This window comes from Hippocampus bargibanti, linkage group LG19 (assembly GCF_051943395.1).
Source record: "Hippocampus bargibanti isolate YZ-2025 linkage group LG19, ASM5194339v1, whole genome shotgun sequence".
Classification (NCBI taxonomy): Eukaryota; Metazoa; Chordata; class Actinopteri; order Syngnathiformes; family Syngnathidae; genus Hippocampus; species Hippocampus bargibanti.
The window spans coordinates 13,283,914-13,302,073 of NC_142752.1; the positions used below are offsets into that span (position 1 = coordinate 13,283,914).

Sequence of the window (18,160 nt, forward strand, 5' to 3'; positions counted from 1 at the left end):
TAGATATTTTTAGTGGGGTGTGGAGGGTACAAATTATTCATTTCATTCCAATCAAAGGATTGTCTAAATACCTTTTCGGCTCTGCTAAATTCTCGAATAATGACATTACACAAATGCATATTATTTTGTAAAAGTTGATCATTATTATTATTATTATTATTATTATTATTATTATTATTATTATTATTATTAAAGTTGGTTATTCTTACAAGAATGTGTTATGTACTTCGCAGTGGATCATCTCCATTTTCTTGTTCCTGAGCTTCTGGATAAGCTTAAGGTGGTGGAGCAGAAGAAGCCAGTCAATAACATAACTGCCAATGTTATGAGAATCAGGGAACTCATAGCCCAGGCCAGAAGTGTGGCAAAGAAGGTTTGTTCTCACATAACATACAGTATCTACATCTAGTTTCAGCTTCAGTCTCTCACAAAACAATTCACTTCACCAAAAAAAGTCGCTCTTAATGTATTTTCAAAGTTTTCCAAATACTGTACAGTCAAACCTTGGTTTTCAGAATCAGAATCAGAATCAGAATCATCTTTATTGCCAAGTATGTAGAACACACAAGGAATTTGTTTCCGGTAGAACACGCTGCACTAGAATCATCGTCAAAAAAAACTGCTAAGTGGCACTATACAGTTCCATTTTGGCTACTGTTGAAAGAGTTCAAAGAGTTAATGGCTTGGGGGAAGAAGCTCTTTAAATGTCTGCTGGATTTGGTGCGCATGGATCGGTAGCGCCTGCCTGAGGGGAGTAGCTGGAAAAGGTGGTGGGCAGGGTGCGGAGGGTCCAGTAGGATTTTCCGCGCCCTAGTTTGGATTCTTGCAGTGTGCAAGTCCTCGAGAGTGGGTAGGGCGGTGCCAATGATTTTTTTCCGCCGTCCTAACTGTCCGTTGAAGTCGGATTTTGTCCATTTTTGTGGCGGCCCCGAACCAAATGGTGATGGAAGAACACAGGATGGATTCGATGATAGCCGTGTAGAAATGTTGCAGCACCTCCTGTGGCAGGCCATGCTTCTTTAGCAGCCTCAGGAAGTACATTCTCTGTTGGGCCTTTTTCAGGATAGAGTTGGTGTTGACCTCCCACTTCATGTCCTGGGAGACTGTGATTCCCAGGAACTTGAAGGTCTCAACGGTTGACACCAGGCAGTTGGATAGTGTGAGGGGTAGCTGTGGTGATGGATGTTTCCTGAAGTCCACGATCATCTCAACTGTCTTGAGCGTGTTCAGCTCCAGGTTGTGACGGCTGCACCAGAGCTCCAGCTGCTCCACTTGTTGTCGGTACGCAGACTCGTCGCCGTCTTTGATGAGACCGATGACCGTGGTGTCGTCTGCGAACTTTATGAATTTGACTGGGTGCGTTAAGGTGCAGTCGTTCGTGTAGAGAGAGAAGAGCAATGGAGAGAGGACGCATCCCTGCGGGGCTCCAGTGCTCGTGGTTCGTGTTGAGGATGTTATATTTCCCAGTCTGACCTGTTGTGTCCGTCCTGTCAGGAAGCTGAGGGTCCACTGGCAGACCATAATCCTTTCCAGAAACCTGTTCAAAAACTGATTTGTTCAAAAACTGAAACAGCCCTCCCCATTATAATCAGTGTACAAAAATTAATCAGTCTCAAGTCTCGAAATCAAGTTTTAAAGCACTTTTAAAGTATTTTACAGCATCAACTGTGTACACATGTAATAACAGAGCAGATCGTTTGTAAAATACTATAAAAACAAATCATAGAGTCCCCAGACTCTGCTTCCTCCAAGGACGGCCTGTTGGTGGAGCTAAGGAGGTCTTTGAAGTACTCTGCCCATGGCTCATCAAGTCCAGAGTCTAGGTCAGCAGCGCCTCATCCTCACTGTACACAGTCTTAGTGCAGCACTGCTTTCCCCTTCCGAGATAACAGATGGTGGACCGTCTGGAAGTCCGCTTCCATCGCCTTACCAAACACTTCCAATGCCCGAGATTTTGCCTTGGTGACCACCTTCCGTTTGGCTTATTGATACCTGTCAGCTGTCAAGATGACTCCTTCAGCTTGACGGCATCCCTTACTACTGGTGTCCATCAGCGAGTACGGGGGTTGACGCCACGACAGGCACCAACCACCTTACGGCCACAACTCCAAAAGAGAGGGACCCCAGTGACTTGCGTCACCAATGATACTACTACAAAGTCAATCATCGAACTGCGGCTAAGGGTGTCCTGGTGCCAAGTGCACTTATGTTTGAACAAGGTGTTTGTCATAGACAATCCGTGTCGAGCACAGAAGTCCAAAAACGAAACACCACTCGGGTTATGACCTCCCAATCACGCCCCTCCAGGTCTCACTGACATTGCCCAGATGAGCATTGAAGTCACCCAGCAGAACAAGGGACTCTCCAGCAGTGCTACTTTCCAGCACACCTTCTAAGGACTTCAAAAAGGATGGGTACCCTGAACCCAACTGCTGTTGGGTGCATGGGCACAAAAAACAGTCAGGACCCGTCCCCACCAGAAGGCGGAGAAAAGCAACCCTCTCATCCACCGGAATGAATCCCAATGTACAGGCGGCGATCCGCGGGGCAATAAGTAAGCCCACACCTGATCTACTTCTCTCACCGTGGGCAACTCCAGAGTGGAAGAGAGTCCAATTCCTCTTGAGAGGGCTGGTACCAGAACCCAGGCTGTGTGTGGCGGCTAGTCCAACTGTATCTAGTCGTTACTTTTGTACCTCAGACACCAGCTCGGGCTCCTTCCTTGCAAGAGAGAAGAAATTCCACGTCCCAAAAGCTAGCTTCTGTAGCGGACGTCGAACCGCCAGGGTCCCTGCCTTTGGCTCCTGCACAGCTATCAATGCACACACGTTTGGCCCTTGCAAATGGGTTTATCTTGATCGTTCGTCCCTGGATCATTGCTTCTACGGGCGTTGATGGCAGAGGACGGTTAAATCAGCAGGAAGCCAGGTTTTGGACAGAAAGTTAGTTTAATCTTGAAGACAGCGGAGACATTGCGGTGTCGGCTGAGAAGGAAGCATGAAGAGACAGAAAGAACGGACTGGGAGAGTATTTATATGACGCACAGTGTGCGACGCAATAGGATGTGATGTAATGGTATGCGACATCATTTAAAGGAAGGCAGGATATGACGTATCAGGAAGTCCAAAACAGAAAGATTAGATAGCGATGTTTAAAGATGTTCGTATGGCGAATTACCCCAACACTTGCCATGGTTGGGAGCCTTTGAGAAGGGGGACGCACATAGGCTCTTCGAGCTAAGCCCAGCCGGGCCCCATGGGTGTAGCCCTGGCCACCTGGCGCTCGCCAACGAGCCTTATCTCGTTGAGTTCAGAGGTTATTTTGCCTTTTTCCCAAAGTCTGCTGGCATAGGCCCCAGAGCCTCTTTAAAGGACAACCGACGTCTCCGGACAAGTTGTGTCCATAATTTGTAAAATGGCTTCAAATGACTTCTACTGAGCGTATTTTAATAATATTCCACCACATATAGCTATATTTTACATTTTAAAACTCGCTCTGAATATTCAGGAAGTCTTGTTTTTGAGTTGGTGACGAGTCCGTACATGACACGAAAGGACCGCCCCCTGACCGAAAAAAGACACATTGTAGCAGTCCTTCCATCACGTCAATGTATTTTGCTGTACATGTTTGGTCTGAGAACCGTGTTGCACCCAAAAGCCGCCAGAAGAGGGCATCCAAGCTCCATATAAGGAATTTATCAGCCTGTGCAAGCGGAGGTTTCCATTTTGTGCCTCTTTTTTTTGGGTGAGAGATTTTCCCCCAATGTTGCCTCAAAATGGCATATATAATTCTTTAATCAATTGCAAACATGTATGCTTTCCTCTTCCAGATTTCCAGATTTCCAGGGTGCAAGTCCTAGCTCTTGACTTCTTGCATGGAGTTTCCATGCTCTCTTTATGCCTGCATGGGTTTTCTACGGGTACTCCAGTTTCCTCCTACATTCCAAAAACATGCATTACAGGCTGATTTTTCAGCTTTTTTTCTGTGTATGCTCGATGATTGTCTCGTAACCTGTTCATAGTGGATCCTGCCTACTGTCCAAAGACAGCTGGACTCATCTCCAGCAGACCCGCGACCCTTGTGAGGACAAGCGGATTATAAAATGGATGGATTCTAATTCTGAAATACTGAATGAATGTATAGTTTGCACATTTATTTGATTTTGGAATGAACAAAGTTTGAAACCCATATTTTCACTTCAAGATGGTACCTCAAAAGTGGCTGCCTTCACATCAGCTCCTATATTTTGTTCGACTACTTCTTTTTCCTTTGCTCTTCCTTTCATGACTTTGCTGCTGTGAATTAGGAATTTCTCCATTGTGAGACAAATAATGGCTATGTGATCTAAATGAATCTCCTACAATTTATATAAAAGTTAATTAATTTCCCTATAATTACCTTGCAAAACATCTGAAACAAGGCACCCTGAAACGGAATGTCAGATTTTGCAATGAAATATCTTTCACTCTAGGTTCAAGTGTCCATGAAGTTCAATGGTCAGTCTTCTGTGGAGGTCCATACTGACACTAACCTGGAAGATCTGAAGACAGTGACGTCCATCAGCTTATTTATGAGAGTTGACCCAGATCAGGACCCAATCGAAGACCGTTTCATTTTATATCTTGGTGCCCGAAATGTAAGTACTACTATACTCATATGATAAGATAATTTTTATATACACAATGAAGAGCTTCATAAAAAGATAGTTACTAAAATTAAGATATGACGTCTGAAATTGTGTCACCGCGAACTGTGAACTGTCGTCGCTTGGAATTGAAGTGGATTTACGTGGGAAAGGAGCTGTGAGACAATCTCTTTTCGTCAAATGATGTTCCAGCTTCGTGCTTGCTTTCAAAACTTATCTTGTAACAGACATGCACATCCTTGATCCACTGGTGAAAATGAGGCTTTGATCCTCTCCTCTTTCATCTAGAACTGCTTCATGTAACAAAGCGGCTGCAGAAAGTGTTTAAGATTGAAGACTGTGTCTTTTCTGTGTTGTCACATTATATGTCATTGTTTTTTTGTGTTTTTAAGACGGGGCCGTGAGAGTGGCTGCCTTTACAGCTGCTCCTGTATTTTGTTTTTGCTGCTGTCAAATGTAAATTTCTCCACTGTGAAACAAAGGAAAAGTCATCGAATCTAATCTAGTCTAACTATTAATACTTTATCTCTTTAACGAGTACTTTTTTTCATTGGGCCTTACTGTGTTTTTAGGGTAGAGAAGACTACATGGGACTTGCCATCAAGAATGACAACCTTGTATACATGTATAATCTTGGTGGGGAATATGTAGAAATCCCACTGAGCTCAAAGCCTGTGAGCCAATGGCCTGCTGTCTTCAACTACATCAAAGTAGAGAGGTACCATTGACAGGGGGTTACGACTACTATTAAAATTGAAATAAGAGAACAGTGTCATAAAACAATCACATCCTTTCTTTTCTTTCTTGGCAGGTTGGGTAGACATGGGAAGATCTACTTAGTCATTCCCAGCCAGAGATCCGCAGATGAACAGAAGTTCATTCAAAAAGGCGAAGCTCCAGGAACCGACTCACTTTTTGACATTAACCCAAAAGACATGGTGTTCTTTGTTGGGGGTGTTCCACTAGATGCGAAGGTGTTTTATTCATAACTACAAAGAAGTCAACATACATTGAATATTTTCCATATTCACCTGAATACCACTTTATTGAATTGTCTCACTTCAGGTGCCACCACCTTTGACTCTTGCTCCCTTTGTGGGCTGCATTGAATTGGCCTCGCTGAACAACGATGTGATCAGTCTATATAATTTCAAAAATACTTACAAAATGGATGTGACTTCATCAACACCGTGTTCCAGGTATTTTCAATGATGTACAGTGATACCTCGGTTTAAGAACCTAGGCTTACGAACTTTTCGGTTTACGAACGTTAAATTTATGAAAATTTTACCTTGGCATACAAACTTTACCTTGGCATCCGAATTTTTTTTCGTACACGGAGCTGCCTCAATGAGTGATGTCTTTCGCGAACGAGCCTGTTCTTCTAACAACAAAATGGCAGCCGACTGTTTTTGTCCTCTATTCCTCGCCCCCAGTCTTCGGTTAAAGTCACGTGATTGGTCAAGAACGCAGAAGCGAGGGGGAGGTGGTTGAAACATTAAAGAGACAAGCGGATGGCAGTGAGAGTTTCAACTTTTATAGTTCCAGGCAGAGTGTAGACTGCAAGGTTAAAATATCCCATCAATCAGGCTCCACAAACAACTCGCACAAGCCGTCTGTGCACCTGATGCGAAAAGCTATCAACCCAGAACAGAACACAAATAATGAGGAACTAGATTAAATTATCACAGAGAAAGCATTTACAAGGGATCTTTCCTCAAGATGGTGAAATAAGAAGGTTATGTTCCTCATCAAGTGTTTAATGCTGATGAAAGCGGCCACTCCATTCCGTCAAGCCATCAACGACCATCACAAAGGTAAATAAAACGACTTTATTATATGGTACAGTTTATTTCTTTAATTATAATACCATAGCACATTTATTATACATAGAATAAGGTATATTTTGTGTAGTTCAGAATCAGAATCAGAATCAGAATCATCAGAATCAGAATCAGAATCATCTTTATTGGCAAGTATGTAGGACACACAAGGAATTTGTTTCCGGTAGAACACGCTGCACTAGTATCGTTGTCAAAAAAACTGCTAAGTGGCACTATACAGTTCCATTTTGGCTTAGAAAATTAGAAAGTAGAAAATTATGTTTTATGGGGACATGGGAATGGATTATTCTCATTTTAATGGTTTCCTATGGGAAATTAATTTTTTTGTCCTTACACACTCTGTCTGGGAACCAATTAAGTTCGTAAGCCAAGGTATCACTGTATATATATTTTTATAGATTGTCCCTCATATTGTGAAAACAGCAACGCATAATTTTTGAAGAGTTAATCTACTTAAGTAATCATTTAATTAACCTTTGTGAAACTTTATTATCACAAAACACAAGACAAAAACAACAACAAAAAAAGAGCTCTTGAGAGCTTTCACAGACAGCTATCAATGTTGGCGCCATCAAGAAATCTCTGACCTCTGAAGGAAAAATCCAGTTGGTTTATCAAGAAAATTTACATCTAAGAGTTTTTGTTTTGTTTCTTTTTGGCACTCGGCGGGGGACCCTGAAATGGTTACCAGCCAATCACAGGGCACACAAAGACAAACAACCAGTCACTCCCACAGTCACACCTTGGGACAATTTTAGTGTGTTCAATCAGTCTGCCATGCATGTTTTTGGAACGTGGGAGGAAAACGGCGGACCCGGAGAAAACCCACGAGAGAGAACATGCAAACTCCACACAGGGAGGGCGGACCAGGTCTTGAACTCACGACCTCTGCACTGTGAAGCTGGTATGATAACCACTCGACTACCAGGTTATTTTTTCATCCTCAATACTGACATAAGGTTCTCACTGATAATGCCAGTGTCTGAAACTCATAAGAACAAGTTAACGGACACCAGGGCAGACATCTCTGAAAAGTTGCCTGCCCGGCCATGAAATTGCCTGCCCCATTTTTCACAACTTGAAACACAATAAAACGACTAATTGGAAAAAAAAAACACATTGTTGCGAAGTATAAAGGATTTTTTTTATTAAGGAAGTACAAATGCGAGGGGGAGGTGGTTGAAACATTAAAGAGACAAGCGGAAGTACAAATGCTCCCTTGCTTAATTTATGGTAAATATCCCTTGCTGAAGATTTTGCCCCAGTTGTCGTCATGGTGCACAATGCAATGTTTGCGTTACTTTGTCTGCTCAAAGCCACGTGGACTCCTCTTTCTAAGCGCCTTTCAAAACTCTCAAGTACACTTTACAGTCACAGTATAGTCCGAAGCACGAAACAGGCGTCTGATTGGCTGATGTGGCGAGTATGCAAATTACCAAACGAACGTTCATATGGCATTCATTGCTAGACAAAGTATGCAAATTGCCAAACGAATGTTCGTTTGGGAATTTGCATACTCTGCACTGCAGCCAATCAGAAGTCTCTTTCGTGCTTTGGACTGTACCGTGACTGTAAAGTGTACTTGCGAGTTTTGAAAGGCACTTAGAAAGAGGAGTTCACATGGCTTGTAGCGGTTTGCTTCTAGCTTTTGCTTTATTGAATAAAACAAACGTTTGATTTGAAAAAAAAAATATATATATATATTGAAGAAGTTGTCTGCCACCCGGGCTGAGACATTTTGAAAGTTGTACGCCTGATGTAAAAGTTGTATGCCCCAGGTCTCCGGGCAGATGTTATTTCAAACATTGATAATGCACATTTTTTTATGCCTTGTGTCAGATGAGGCTAACCACCACACACAATGCAGGTTGTGACATTCTTTCCATTTAAATAAAGAAATGAGGTACACTTCCTTAAGCAGACTGGTGATCCATTTGTAAACACACAAAACACAATAAATAAACAAAACAAAACATCAACAAAAATGTAGCAGGATCTGTGTTTCCAATTCGGTTCCTTGTATCTCACAGCACTGAAACCAGGGTTGGTACTTCCAACTTCGATTGGCATGATCATTAGTTTCTTCAATAGGGGCATGAAATGTGTTACATACATAGAACATGTGACAATATTAACTATTTGATAAAACTACCAAATGTGGATGTACTGTAAATTAATAATAATAATTAATCATTAAAAATATAAATCTCTTCTGAACCTTTTTAGGGAGATACAATTGACGACCGATGATGTTATTATTGGTTCATGAAATGGTTTAATATGGCTTAAAGAGCGGGTGGCATTCCAATATTAAATTTGGGGTTTATGATTATTCAGTTTTATCTCGTTTCTGTACATTGTGATAGTTGAATGTACATTAGTCTTAACTCATACATGTCTCACTTTGTAATTACAGGTACAAACTGGCTTTTTCACAGAGTCGTATAGCAAGCTATTTGTTTGATGGAAAGGGCTACGCACTGATCAACAACATAGAGCGGAGGGGGAAATTTGGTTATGTCACAAGATTTGATGTTTCAGTGCGAACAGTTGCAAACAATGGAGTGCTTTTCATCATGGTCAATGCTGTAAGTTCAAACTATCCTAACTAATACTCTGAGGCCATTCTTCTGTTGAGGTTTAAAGAACAACCGGCACCATTTTTTTGTTTCCTGACATCAGAAAAACGTTTTATAACATCTAAAATACCCAATACAGGCAGGCTGATATTTTAGTCAAATGCAAAACACCAATCAAAATGACTTAAAGTGTCCCAAAACTGCCACAAAATGAGCTCGGATCTGGGCAGATTCAGAAACTCCTGCCCCCTTGTTTGTGATGTCACTATTGGTCACACACTGCCTTGCTCCAGAAGCAAACCAATGGCTTTAGAGAGTTCAGATTCGGAGAAGATGCTTTCTTGTTACTCATCCAGTTATGAATATGATTCAAATAGTTGTGAAGAGGAAAGCATAAATGTTTGCAATTGATTAAAGAAGTCCTCCCGTATCAATTTGAGCCGTCAGGACTCCAATGTAGTGTCCCAGAAAATGCACAAGATGGCGCCCAAGCTCCATTGGAAATGGGCTAATTTGTCTGCTGGGAATTTGTGTCAACGAGTATCAAATAGTAGTCTTGGTGCCACACACAACGATTCACCGTCAGGTTATTCATGTGTTTTCCATCTAATTTCCCCATCAACACGGATTAACACGAAGTTTTCAGACCAAACAAAGTACCCAAAATGCATTGTGTGTCGCTTTCTCGGTCAGGGGTGTTCAGATGTGACGTGACGTCAGGCATCGTTATCAACTCGTAAACAAGACTTCCTGAATATTTAGCGTGAGTCTTAAAATGTAAAATCTGGCTATATGCAGTGGAATCTGTAAAATGTGCTCAGTAGAAGTCATTTGATGTGATTTTACAAATTATGGACGCAACTTGTCCGGAGGTGTCGGGTGTCCTTTAAGAGTTAAAAATGGGGAAAAAACTGTTTACTGTAGTTATGTTGATGTTTGTCATTAACTTCTACACTATTTCCGTACACAAACAATGGGATGCATACAATTACTGTAAACATGACAAGAGATGTTACTGACTGTTTTATTCCATGCTTTCATTTTTCCCAGGATAAATTCTTTCTTTTAGAAATCAAAAATGGATTTTTGCGCCTAATGTATGACTTTGGCTTCAATGATGGGCCAAAACTTTTGGATGATCACATACCAAAGCTAAAAATAAATGATGCAAGATATCACGAGGTATGTTTTTTTAATTGGTCTAATACTATAGTCCAAATAAAATGGGATACTTTGACTCTGTTTGACTCATTGAACAGATATCAGTGATCTATCATCAGTCAAAGAAGGTGATCCTTCTGGTCGACAAGAGCCACGTTAAATCTCTGGAGAATCCAAAAACTACTCTGCCATTCTCAGATATCTACATAGGTGGGGCACCCTCACACATACCCCTATCTAGGTGAGTAAAAAAAATCTTGCAGCAACGAACATGTTTGCTGCAGTTTGCAGTCAGTCAAATGTTATACTTTGATAACTGAATTCCACTGTTGTGAAAGCTCATTTTCTACATGACGAGTTAGCCAGGAGCAGCTTTTCAATGGTCCAGCCCCAAAAACATGAAAAAAGTATTTTTTAATGAACTGAGGTCTGTAGTCCTGAATGTGCAAACATTAACACAATCTCCAATAATAGGATGTTACTGCAGTTAACTATTGAATGCACTGGAACTGCAAACTAAATTAGTCTTTAGGTGAGCAATCATAAGGGGTTAGTCTCCAGCCAACTGTTTCACCTGCTTTCTTCACCGCAGTATCAACGCCACTCGCCTCCACGTTTTTACTCCTACCACGGACTAGCAAACTGAAACGTTCTCTTACAATTGTATTTGTTGCAAACCTAGAATAATGCGGTAGCCACCTGATGGCTAGGGTTCCCAAGTATGTGTATCTACTTCAAATAAAGGCTTGTTTGGTGTGAAAATGTTGACCTGCGGTCAATATCCATTTCAAAACCCATTCACCCATCCGTCCATTTCCTAGCACTAATGATGGTTCAGGTCAGAAGGGTAACAGCTTTAACAGAAAATTACTTCCCATTACCCAGCCACTCATTCAAGCTCTTCAAATATGAGGGATCCCTAGGCGTTCCCAGGCAAACCAGGAGACTTGGGTCATCCCTTGACCTCCTGTCAGTTAGGATTTGCCCGGTACACCTCATCTGGCTCTTCTTAACGTGAAGAACTGGCTCAACTCTGAGCTCATCCCGGATGACTGAGCTTCTCACCTTATTATAAGGGACAGACCTGACACCCAAGAGAGGAAACTAATTTCAATCCCTTGTATCCGTTATCTCATTCTGATCCATAGCTCGCTGACTACAGGAGAGGGACGAACAGAGATTGGCTTGAAAATTGAGAGCATCACCTTTTGAATTAGCTCTTTCTTCATCACAACTGATTGATACAAAGTCCATATCACGGCAGACGCTGCATCGATCCGCCAGTCGATCTCCACCCTCACCTGTCTCGTGAACAAATTAGATACTTGTCCTTCATGCAAATTTACCATTATTTACCATTGTTGGACTATTGAAGGGTTTCTGATTCTGATTCATTTGGGTTTAGACCCAATCTACGACTTGGAGAGGGCACTCCAGCCTTTTCCGACTGAGGACCATTGTTTCAGATTTTGAGGTGCAGATTTTCATCCCAACTGCTTCAGACTAAAGCTATAAACTGCTCCAGTGAGAGTAAGAAATCCCATCTTGACCAACCAGCAGTACCACATTATCTGCAAAAAGGAGAGGTGCAATATAAAGCTTACCAAATCGTAAAGGTTATGAACAGAATGAGTTACAAAGGGAAGCTTTGACGGGATCCAAACTTCATTGGAAATTAATCCAATTTGCGAACAAAACTGTCAACGTTGGTATAGGGACCAAACAATCCTTATCGGGAGTTACTCCGTGTCACGTTCCGGTGGCGACAGTGGCAGCTGACGAATCGGAACGTTATTCGTTGGGGAGAATCGCTAAGCAGGTGACAGAGATGTTGGTGCTGGCAGGTGATTTATTAACAAAAGGCGCAGGTCCGAGATAACACGAACCCGGAAAAATTTTGTTGAACAAAAAGTGACAAAACAGAGCAAAGCAAGTGGGTGAGCGGGGGCTATCCGTCCAACCTCACTAGCTCGGGGAAAAATAAAAAGGCACACGACGGTGCAAAACAGCATACGATCTCGAGAGTACAAAACTGACGCGATCGTGGCTAATAAATACCTCGGGCGAAGCAATTCTCGTACCAATCGCAGTTCAAGGCACGGGCGAGGCGCGAGGTGTAGTATCTTCCAACGCTGGATGAGTGCCAGCGTCTGGTTTAAATGTCCAAATGTCTGTGATGAGGGAATTGACAGCAGCTGGCGGACGTCGGGAGCGGAGGCCCCGCCCAGCTGTCAACTTGCTCGTGACACTCCGCAGCAAACCCCACAAAACATCTTTTCAAAGTCAAAAGCTTTGTAAGAATTGGGAATTGATACTTCTTCTGACAAGGCATTCAGGGCTCCCAATTTCATCTCTCACAGTTATTTTTGGATTATAACCTTACGAGCGAAATTAGTTACCACTGTACTTCAAAATTCGACAAAACAATATCAATATGTCTTTATGTCAATGTCTTTGATGACAGGCCGGAGCTGTCCGCTGTGGTTGGCCTCAAAGGTTGTGTCAAAGGCTTCCTGTTCCAAAAAAAAGACTTCAACCTCTTAGAGGAGCCTGGCACAATTGGCATCAGTAGTGGGTGCCCTGAGGAGTCTTTTGTAAGCGCCATGTGTCATCTTTTTTTTTTTTTTTTTACGAAACAGACTGTGTGGTATGTAACATTGTAGGAATTTGTTTTACAGGCATCACATAAAGCCTCTTTCAGGGGTGAGGGCTACTTGAAATCCTCAGCAAAGATTTCGCCTTTTGAGAATTTTGAAGGAGGCCTCAATTTCAGAACCATTCAAACCAGTGGAGTTCTGTTCTATCACAATGAAGGGGTATGAGCACACTTTTGACCAAGATAAAAAAGAATGAAAGAACGAACGAAAGAACAAATGAAAGAACAAAAGAACAAACGAAAGACGAAAGAACAAAAGAACAAACAAAACAACAAACAAAAGAACGAACGAACGAACAAACGAAAGAACAAGAACAAACGAACGAACAAACGAACGAACAAACGAACGAACGAACGAGAGAATGAAAGAATGAAAGAACAAAAGCACGAAAAAACAAAAGAACAAAAGAAAGAACAAAACATGAAAGAACACAAGAACAAAAGAACGAAAGAACAAAAGAATGAAAGAACGAACGAAAGAAGAAAAGAAGAAAAGAACAAAAGAACCAATTATCGAACAAACAAACGAAAGAACAAAAGAACGAATGAACGCATGAAAGAACAAACGAAAGAACAAAAGAACGAATGAACGCATGAAAGAACAAACGAAAGAACAAACAAAAGAACAAACAAAAGAAGAAAGAAAGAAAGAAAGAAAGAAAGAAAGAAAGAAAGAAAGAAAGAAAGAAAGAAAGAAAGAAAGAAAGAAAGAAAGAAAGAAAGAAACAAAAAACCAAACAAGCAAACAAACAAACAAGCAAACAAACAATTTCAGAAGCAGTTCATCAGCATGTCTCTAGTTTCCGGTGCTATTCAACACCAAACAGTAAATTGTACATGTTTATGTGTCACCAATACATGCCTACCATTTTCTTCGTTTTTCCCATTTTAGCCGGACGAATTCAGTATCTCCCTTGAGAACGGTGCAGTGGTGATGAACTCACAAGGGACGCGAGTTAAAACGCATAAGAAGCACTATAATGATGGAAAGACGCACTTTTTATTAGCTTCAGTGAATAATCAGAAGTAAGCATTTGATTTTACTTTCACAGAGCAATTTGATTTTCTTGCTATTAGTCTTTTAATGGCCGTGATCAACTACCACTATTTTGCTGGATTAATCTCATTTCAAACAAAATGTGTTTCTCTTTTCAACCAAGGTATATATTAATGTTGGATGACAAAGACAAGCAGGAGAAGATACGGCCACAATTGGTCCAAAGATCTTCATCCGCTTCAACAGGAAAAGACTTCTACTTTGGGGGCTCACCCAAGAGCAGCTTCAAGAACTTTACAGGCTGCATTAGTTATGCCTACATAAACAGGTAGTTTCTCAACACCCAACATCTGTCATGGTTTTCATAGATGAGAGTCCAGTGATACCTCGGTTTACGAACCCCTTGGGTTACGAACTTTTTGGTTTACGAACGTTACGTTTATGAAAATGTTACCTTGGCATACGAACTTTACCTTGGCATACAAACTTTTTTCGTACACAGAGCTGCCTCAATGAGTGATGTGTCGTTCGCGAATGAGCCCGTTCTTCTAACAACAAAATGGCAGCCGACTGTTTTTGTCCTCTATTCCCCGCCCCCAGTCTTCGGTTAAAGCCAAGTGATTGGTCAAGAACGCAGCGGTGAGGGGAGGGGGGTGGTTTAAACATTAAAGAGACAGGCAGACGACAGTGAGAGAGTTTCAACTTTGATAGTTCAAAGTGTAGATTGCAAGGTTACAATATCCCCTCAATCAGGCTCCACAAACAACCCACACAAGCCATCTGTACACGTACAAAAAGATATCAGCCCAGCTAAACAGAACACAATTATTTTTTGGGATACTCACTTTTCGCCTGATACACTCTGTCTGGGAACCAATTAAGTTAGTCAGCCAAGGTATCACTGTACTGGTAAAAATCACTGTAAACCATCTTCATCTTCCTCCTTTTAACTGAAGCCATCGAAGTCATCGTCCTCAGTGTCGGAATGAAGCAGTGTCATATATACGTCGTCACACACTCCCTCAACCTCTCTCTCGCTGTCAATCCGAAATTTTCTTTTCGGTGGCGATTGTTTTTGCTTTCAGTGTGATCATCTGCTCTCTGTGTGTTCACACAGTCTTCTAGAATGTTTTCCAGTTCGGGCCACCTGCTTTTGTTATCTCTGAAAGTTTTTTTCATCTTTATACATTGCTCCAGTTCTTCCCGCTGCCGTTCCCAGCGTCTCACCATCGAGTCGTATGTTCACGCTAATTTAATGTATGCACAAGACAAGAAGTTGCAGTCTTCCTCGACACATATTTTCCACCGGTTTTAATCCTATCTTTTCTACTCGAGCGCCACTGGTGGTCGTTAAAAAAAATTACATAAATTGGCTGCATCACTGAATAAGCTGCAGGGTTAAAAGTTTGGGAAAAAAGTAGTGGCCTATAGTCCGGAATTTATGGTAACCATCCCCAAAAACTCCTGCAGAGCCTTAACTGTGGCTGGGCGGGGGAAATCCACCACTGCCTGCACTTTGGTGGGTAAATCGATGGCGCCCTGTGCAGGAATCGATCTTGGACAGCCCAAATTGGCACTTCACAGGGTTAACGATAAGACCGTGCGAATCAAGATGTTTGAAAACCATCGTTAAGTGCGACAAATGTTCCTCTGGTGAAGGGCTGGCCACAAGAATGTCATCGAGATAGACAAACACAAAATCGAGTCCATCAGTCTTTGAAAGGTCTGTGCCAGCCCCTTCAGTCTAAGGCATGCGGAGGAATTCAAGAAGGCCAAAAGGGGTTATCACCGCCGTTTTTGACACATCGTCTGCCTGTACCGGCACCTGGTGATAACTGCGAACTAAATCTACTTTAGAAAAGATCATGGCGGAAAAATCTCTGATGTGCGGTATAGGGTAACGGTCATGTGTGGTTATACTATTAAGCCGACGAAAATCACCGCACGGCCGCCAAGATCTGTCACTTTTGGGACGGGCTGTTGGAACGCCTCACGATGCCCAAGCACTCGATCGTAGATGTACTTTACAGTGCAGATGTCGTGAGTTCAAATCCCGCCCCAGCCTCCCTGTATGGAACTTGTATGTTCTCCCCGAGCTCACGTGAGTTTTCTCAGGGTTCTCTGGTTTCCTCCCACAAACCAGAAACATGCATGGCAGTCTAATTGAACACTCCAAAGTGTCCCTCTGGGTGAGTGTGAGAGCGAATGGTTGTTTGTCTCAGTGTGCCCTACAATTGGCTGACAACCAATTCAGGGTGTCACCCTCCTTGTGCCCGAAGACGGCTGGGATAGGCTCAAGCAGCCCCTGCCCCCTCTCCCTGCGACCCTCGTGAGGATAAAGTGGTCAGGGAGATGAATGAATGCCACGGGAGGAGTACTTCATTTGGAGAGTACGTGGGTGGCATGCAGATGGCATCAGTTGGAAAATCTGTATATACCAGCGGTGTCAAACGTACGGCCCGCGGGCCGGAACCGGCCCCCAAGGAGGTTCGATCAGGCCCGCAGGATAATTTGAAAGTGGAAAAAAAATGCATCAAAGACGTGGAATTAATATTTTTAATTTGCTGCAATCCATGGATTATCCGCTAAGGGACGCGCTCTTTCCATCAGGGTAGAAGACAAGCCGCATCACTGAGACAGACTGAAAACAGCAGACGGTATCAATCTGCCATCTGCTGCTTGTTACGACGTTGTTAATACCTTGATCTCTACCTCTCCGCTACACCCTCATTAGCCAAAATGTCGTTATCCAAACAGAAAAGTAGATAAGGAGTGTAGAATTTTCAAAGAAAAATGGACCATGTCCTATTTATTTATTGGACTGGTCTCTCGCTGTCAGCCTGGCCTTTCCATGCTTTCTTTCCATGGTTGGAAAGAAAGCAGGGGTCGCGACAAAGTTCGAAGACAAAGTCTTCTTCTTCTTTTCCTTTCGGCGTTTATCCTCAGGGGTCGCCACAGCGAATCAATGTCCTCCATCTATCCCGGTTTTGTGCATCCTCTTCTCTCACACCAGCTACCTTCATGTCCTCTTTGACCACATCCATAAACCTCCTCTTGGGTCTTCCTCTCGGTCTCCTGCCTGGCAGTTCAAGGCTCACCATCCTTCTCCCGATATAGTCACTCTCTCTCCTCTGGACATGTCCAAACCATCTCAGTCTGGCCTCTCTGACTTTCTCTCCAAAGCCTCTAATATGAGTTGTCCCTCTAATGGACTCATTCCTGATTCTATCCAACCTGGTCACTCCCAAAGAAAACCTCAACATCTTCAGCTCTGCTACCTCCAGCTCTGCTTCCTGTCTTTTCTTCAGTGGCACTGTCTCCAGTCCAAACATCATGGCTGGTCTCACCACTGTTTTATACACTTTTCCTTTCATCCTAGCTGAAACCCTTCTATCACACATCACACCTGACATTTTTTCTCCAGGCTCTCCAGCCTGCCTGGACACGTTTCTTCACCTTCCACACCTTTCACAGTCTCCAGTGCTCTGGACAGTTGACCCCAAGTACTTAAAATCCTCCATCTTCTTTATCTCTTCTCGCTGTAGCATCACTCTTGCACTTGGATCCCTCTCATTCACACACATATATTCCGTTTTGCTGCGACTGATCTTCATTCCTCTCCTTTCCAGGGCACATCTCCACATCTCTAGTTTCTCCGCCGCCTGTTCCCTGTTCTCGCTACAGATCATAGAAGGGGCTCAGAGCTGACCCCTGGTGGAGTCCCACCTCCACCTTGAATTCCTCACTCATACCGACAGCGCACCTCACAACTGTCTTACAGTCATGATACATGTCTTGCACCGCTCTGATATACTTTTCCGTCACTCCAGACTTCCTTATGCAATACCACAGCTCTTCTCTGGGCACCCTGTCATACGCTTTCTCCAGATCTACAAAGACACAATGCAAGTCCTTCTGACCTTCTCTGTACCTCTATATCAGCATTCTTAAAGCAAACACTGCATCTGTCGTACTCTTTTTTGGCATGAAGCCATACTGTTGCTCACAAATGTTCACTTCTGCTCTTAGTCTTGTTTCAACTACTCTTTCCCATAGTTTCATTGTATGGCTCATCAACTTTATTCCTCTGTAATTAGTACAACTCTGCACATCTCCTTTGTTCTTAAAAATGGGCACGAGTACACTTCGTCACCATTCTCCAGGCATCTGTTCACCATCTAAGATCTTGTTGAATAACCCAGTCAGGAACACCACCGCCACCTCTCCAAGACACTTCCATACCTCGATTGGTAAATCATCGGCCCGAGTGCCTTTCCC

General features: G+C 42.7%; 1 protein-coding gene across 2 annotated transcripts in view; it reads left to right on the plus strand.

Moving 5' to 3' along the window:
* lama4 (laminin, alpha 4) overlaps positions 1-18,160 on the plus strand; it is a 110,902-nt gene that overhangs the window by 70,984 nt on the left and 21,758 nt on the right. For both annotated transcript variants that reach the window (XM_089021787.1, XM_089021786.1), the window contains exons 20-31: positions 234-373; positions 4,472-4,636; positions 5,218-5,363; positions 5,457-5,619; positions 5,711-5,844; positions 8,906-9,077; positions 10,119-10,250; positions 10,328-10,470; positions 12,694-12,823; positions 12,908-13,045; positions 13,778-13,911; positions 14,046-14,210. In XM_089021787.1, the coding sequence (XP_088877913.1) occupies positions 234-373; positions 4,472-4,636; positions 5,218-5,363; positions 5,457-5,619; positions 5,711-5,844; positions 8,906-9,077; positions 10,119-10,250; positions 10,328-10,470; positions 12,694-12,823; positions 12,908-13,045; positions 13,778-13,911; positions 14,046-14,210 (1,762 nt within the window). The remainder of the gene's footprint in view (positions 1-233; positions 374-4,471; positions 4,637-5,217; positions 5,364-5,456; positions 5,620-5,710; positions 5,845-8,905; positions 9,078-10,118; positions 10,251-10,327; positions 10,471-12,693; positions 12,824-12,907; positions 13,046-13,777; positions 13,912-14,045; positions 14,211-18,160) is intronic.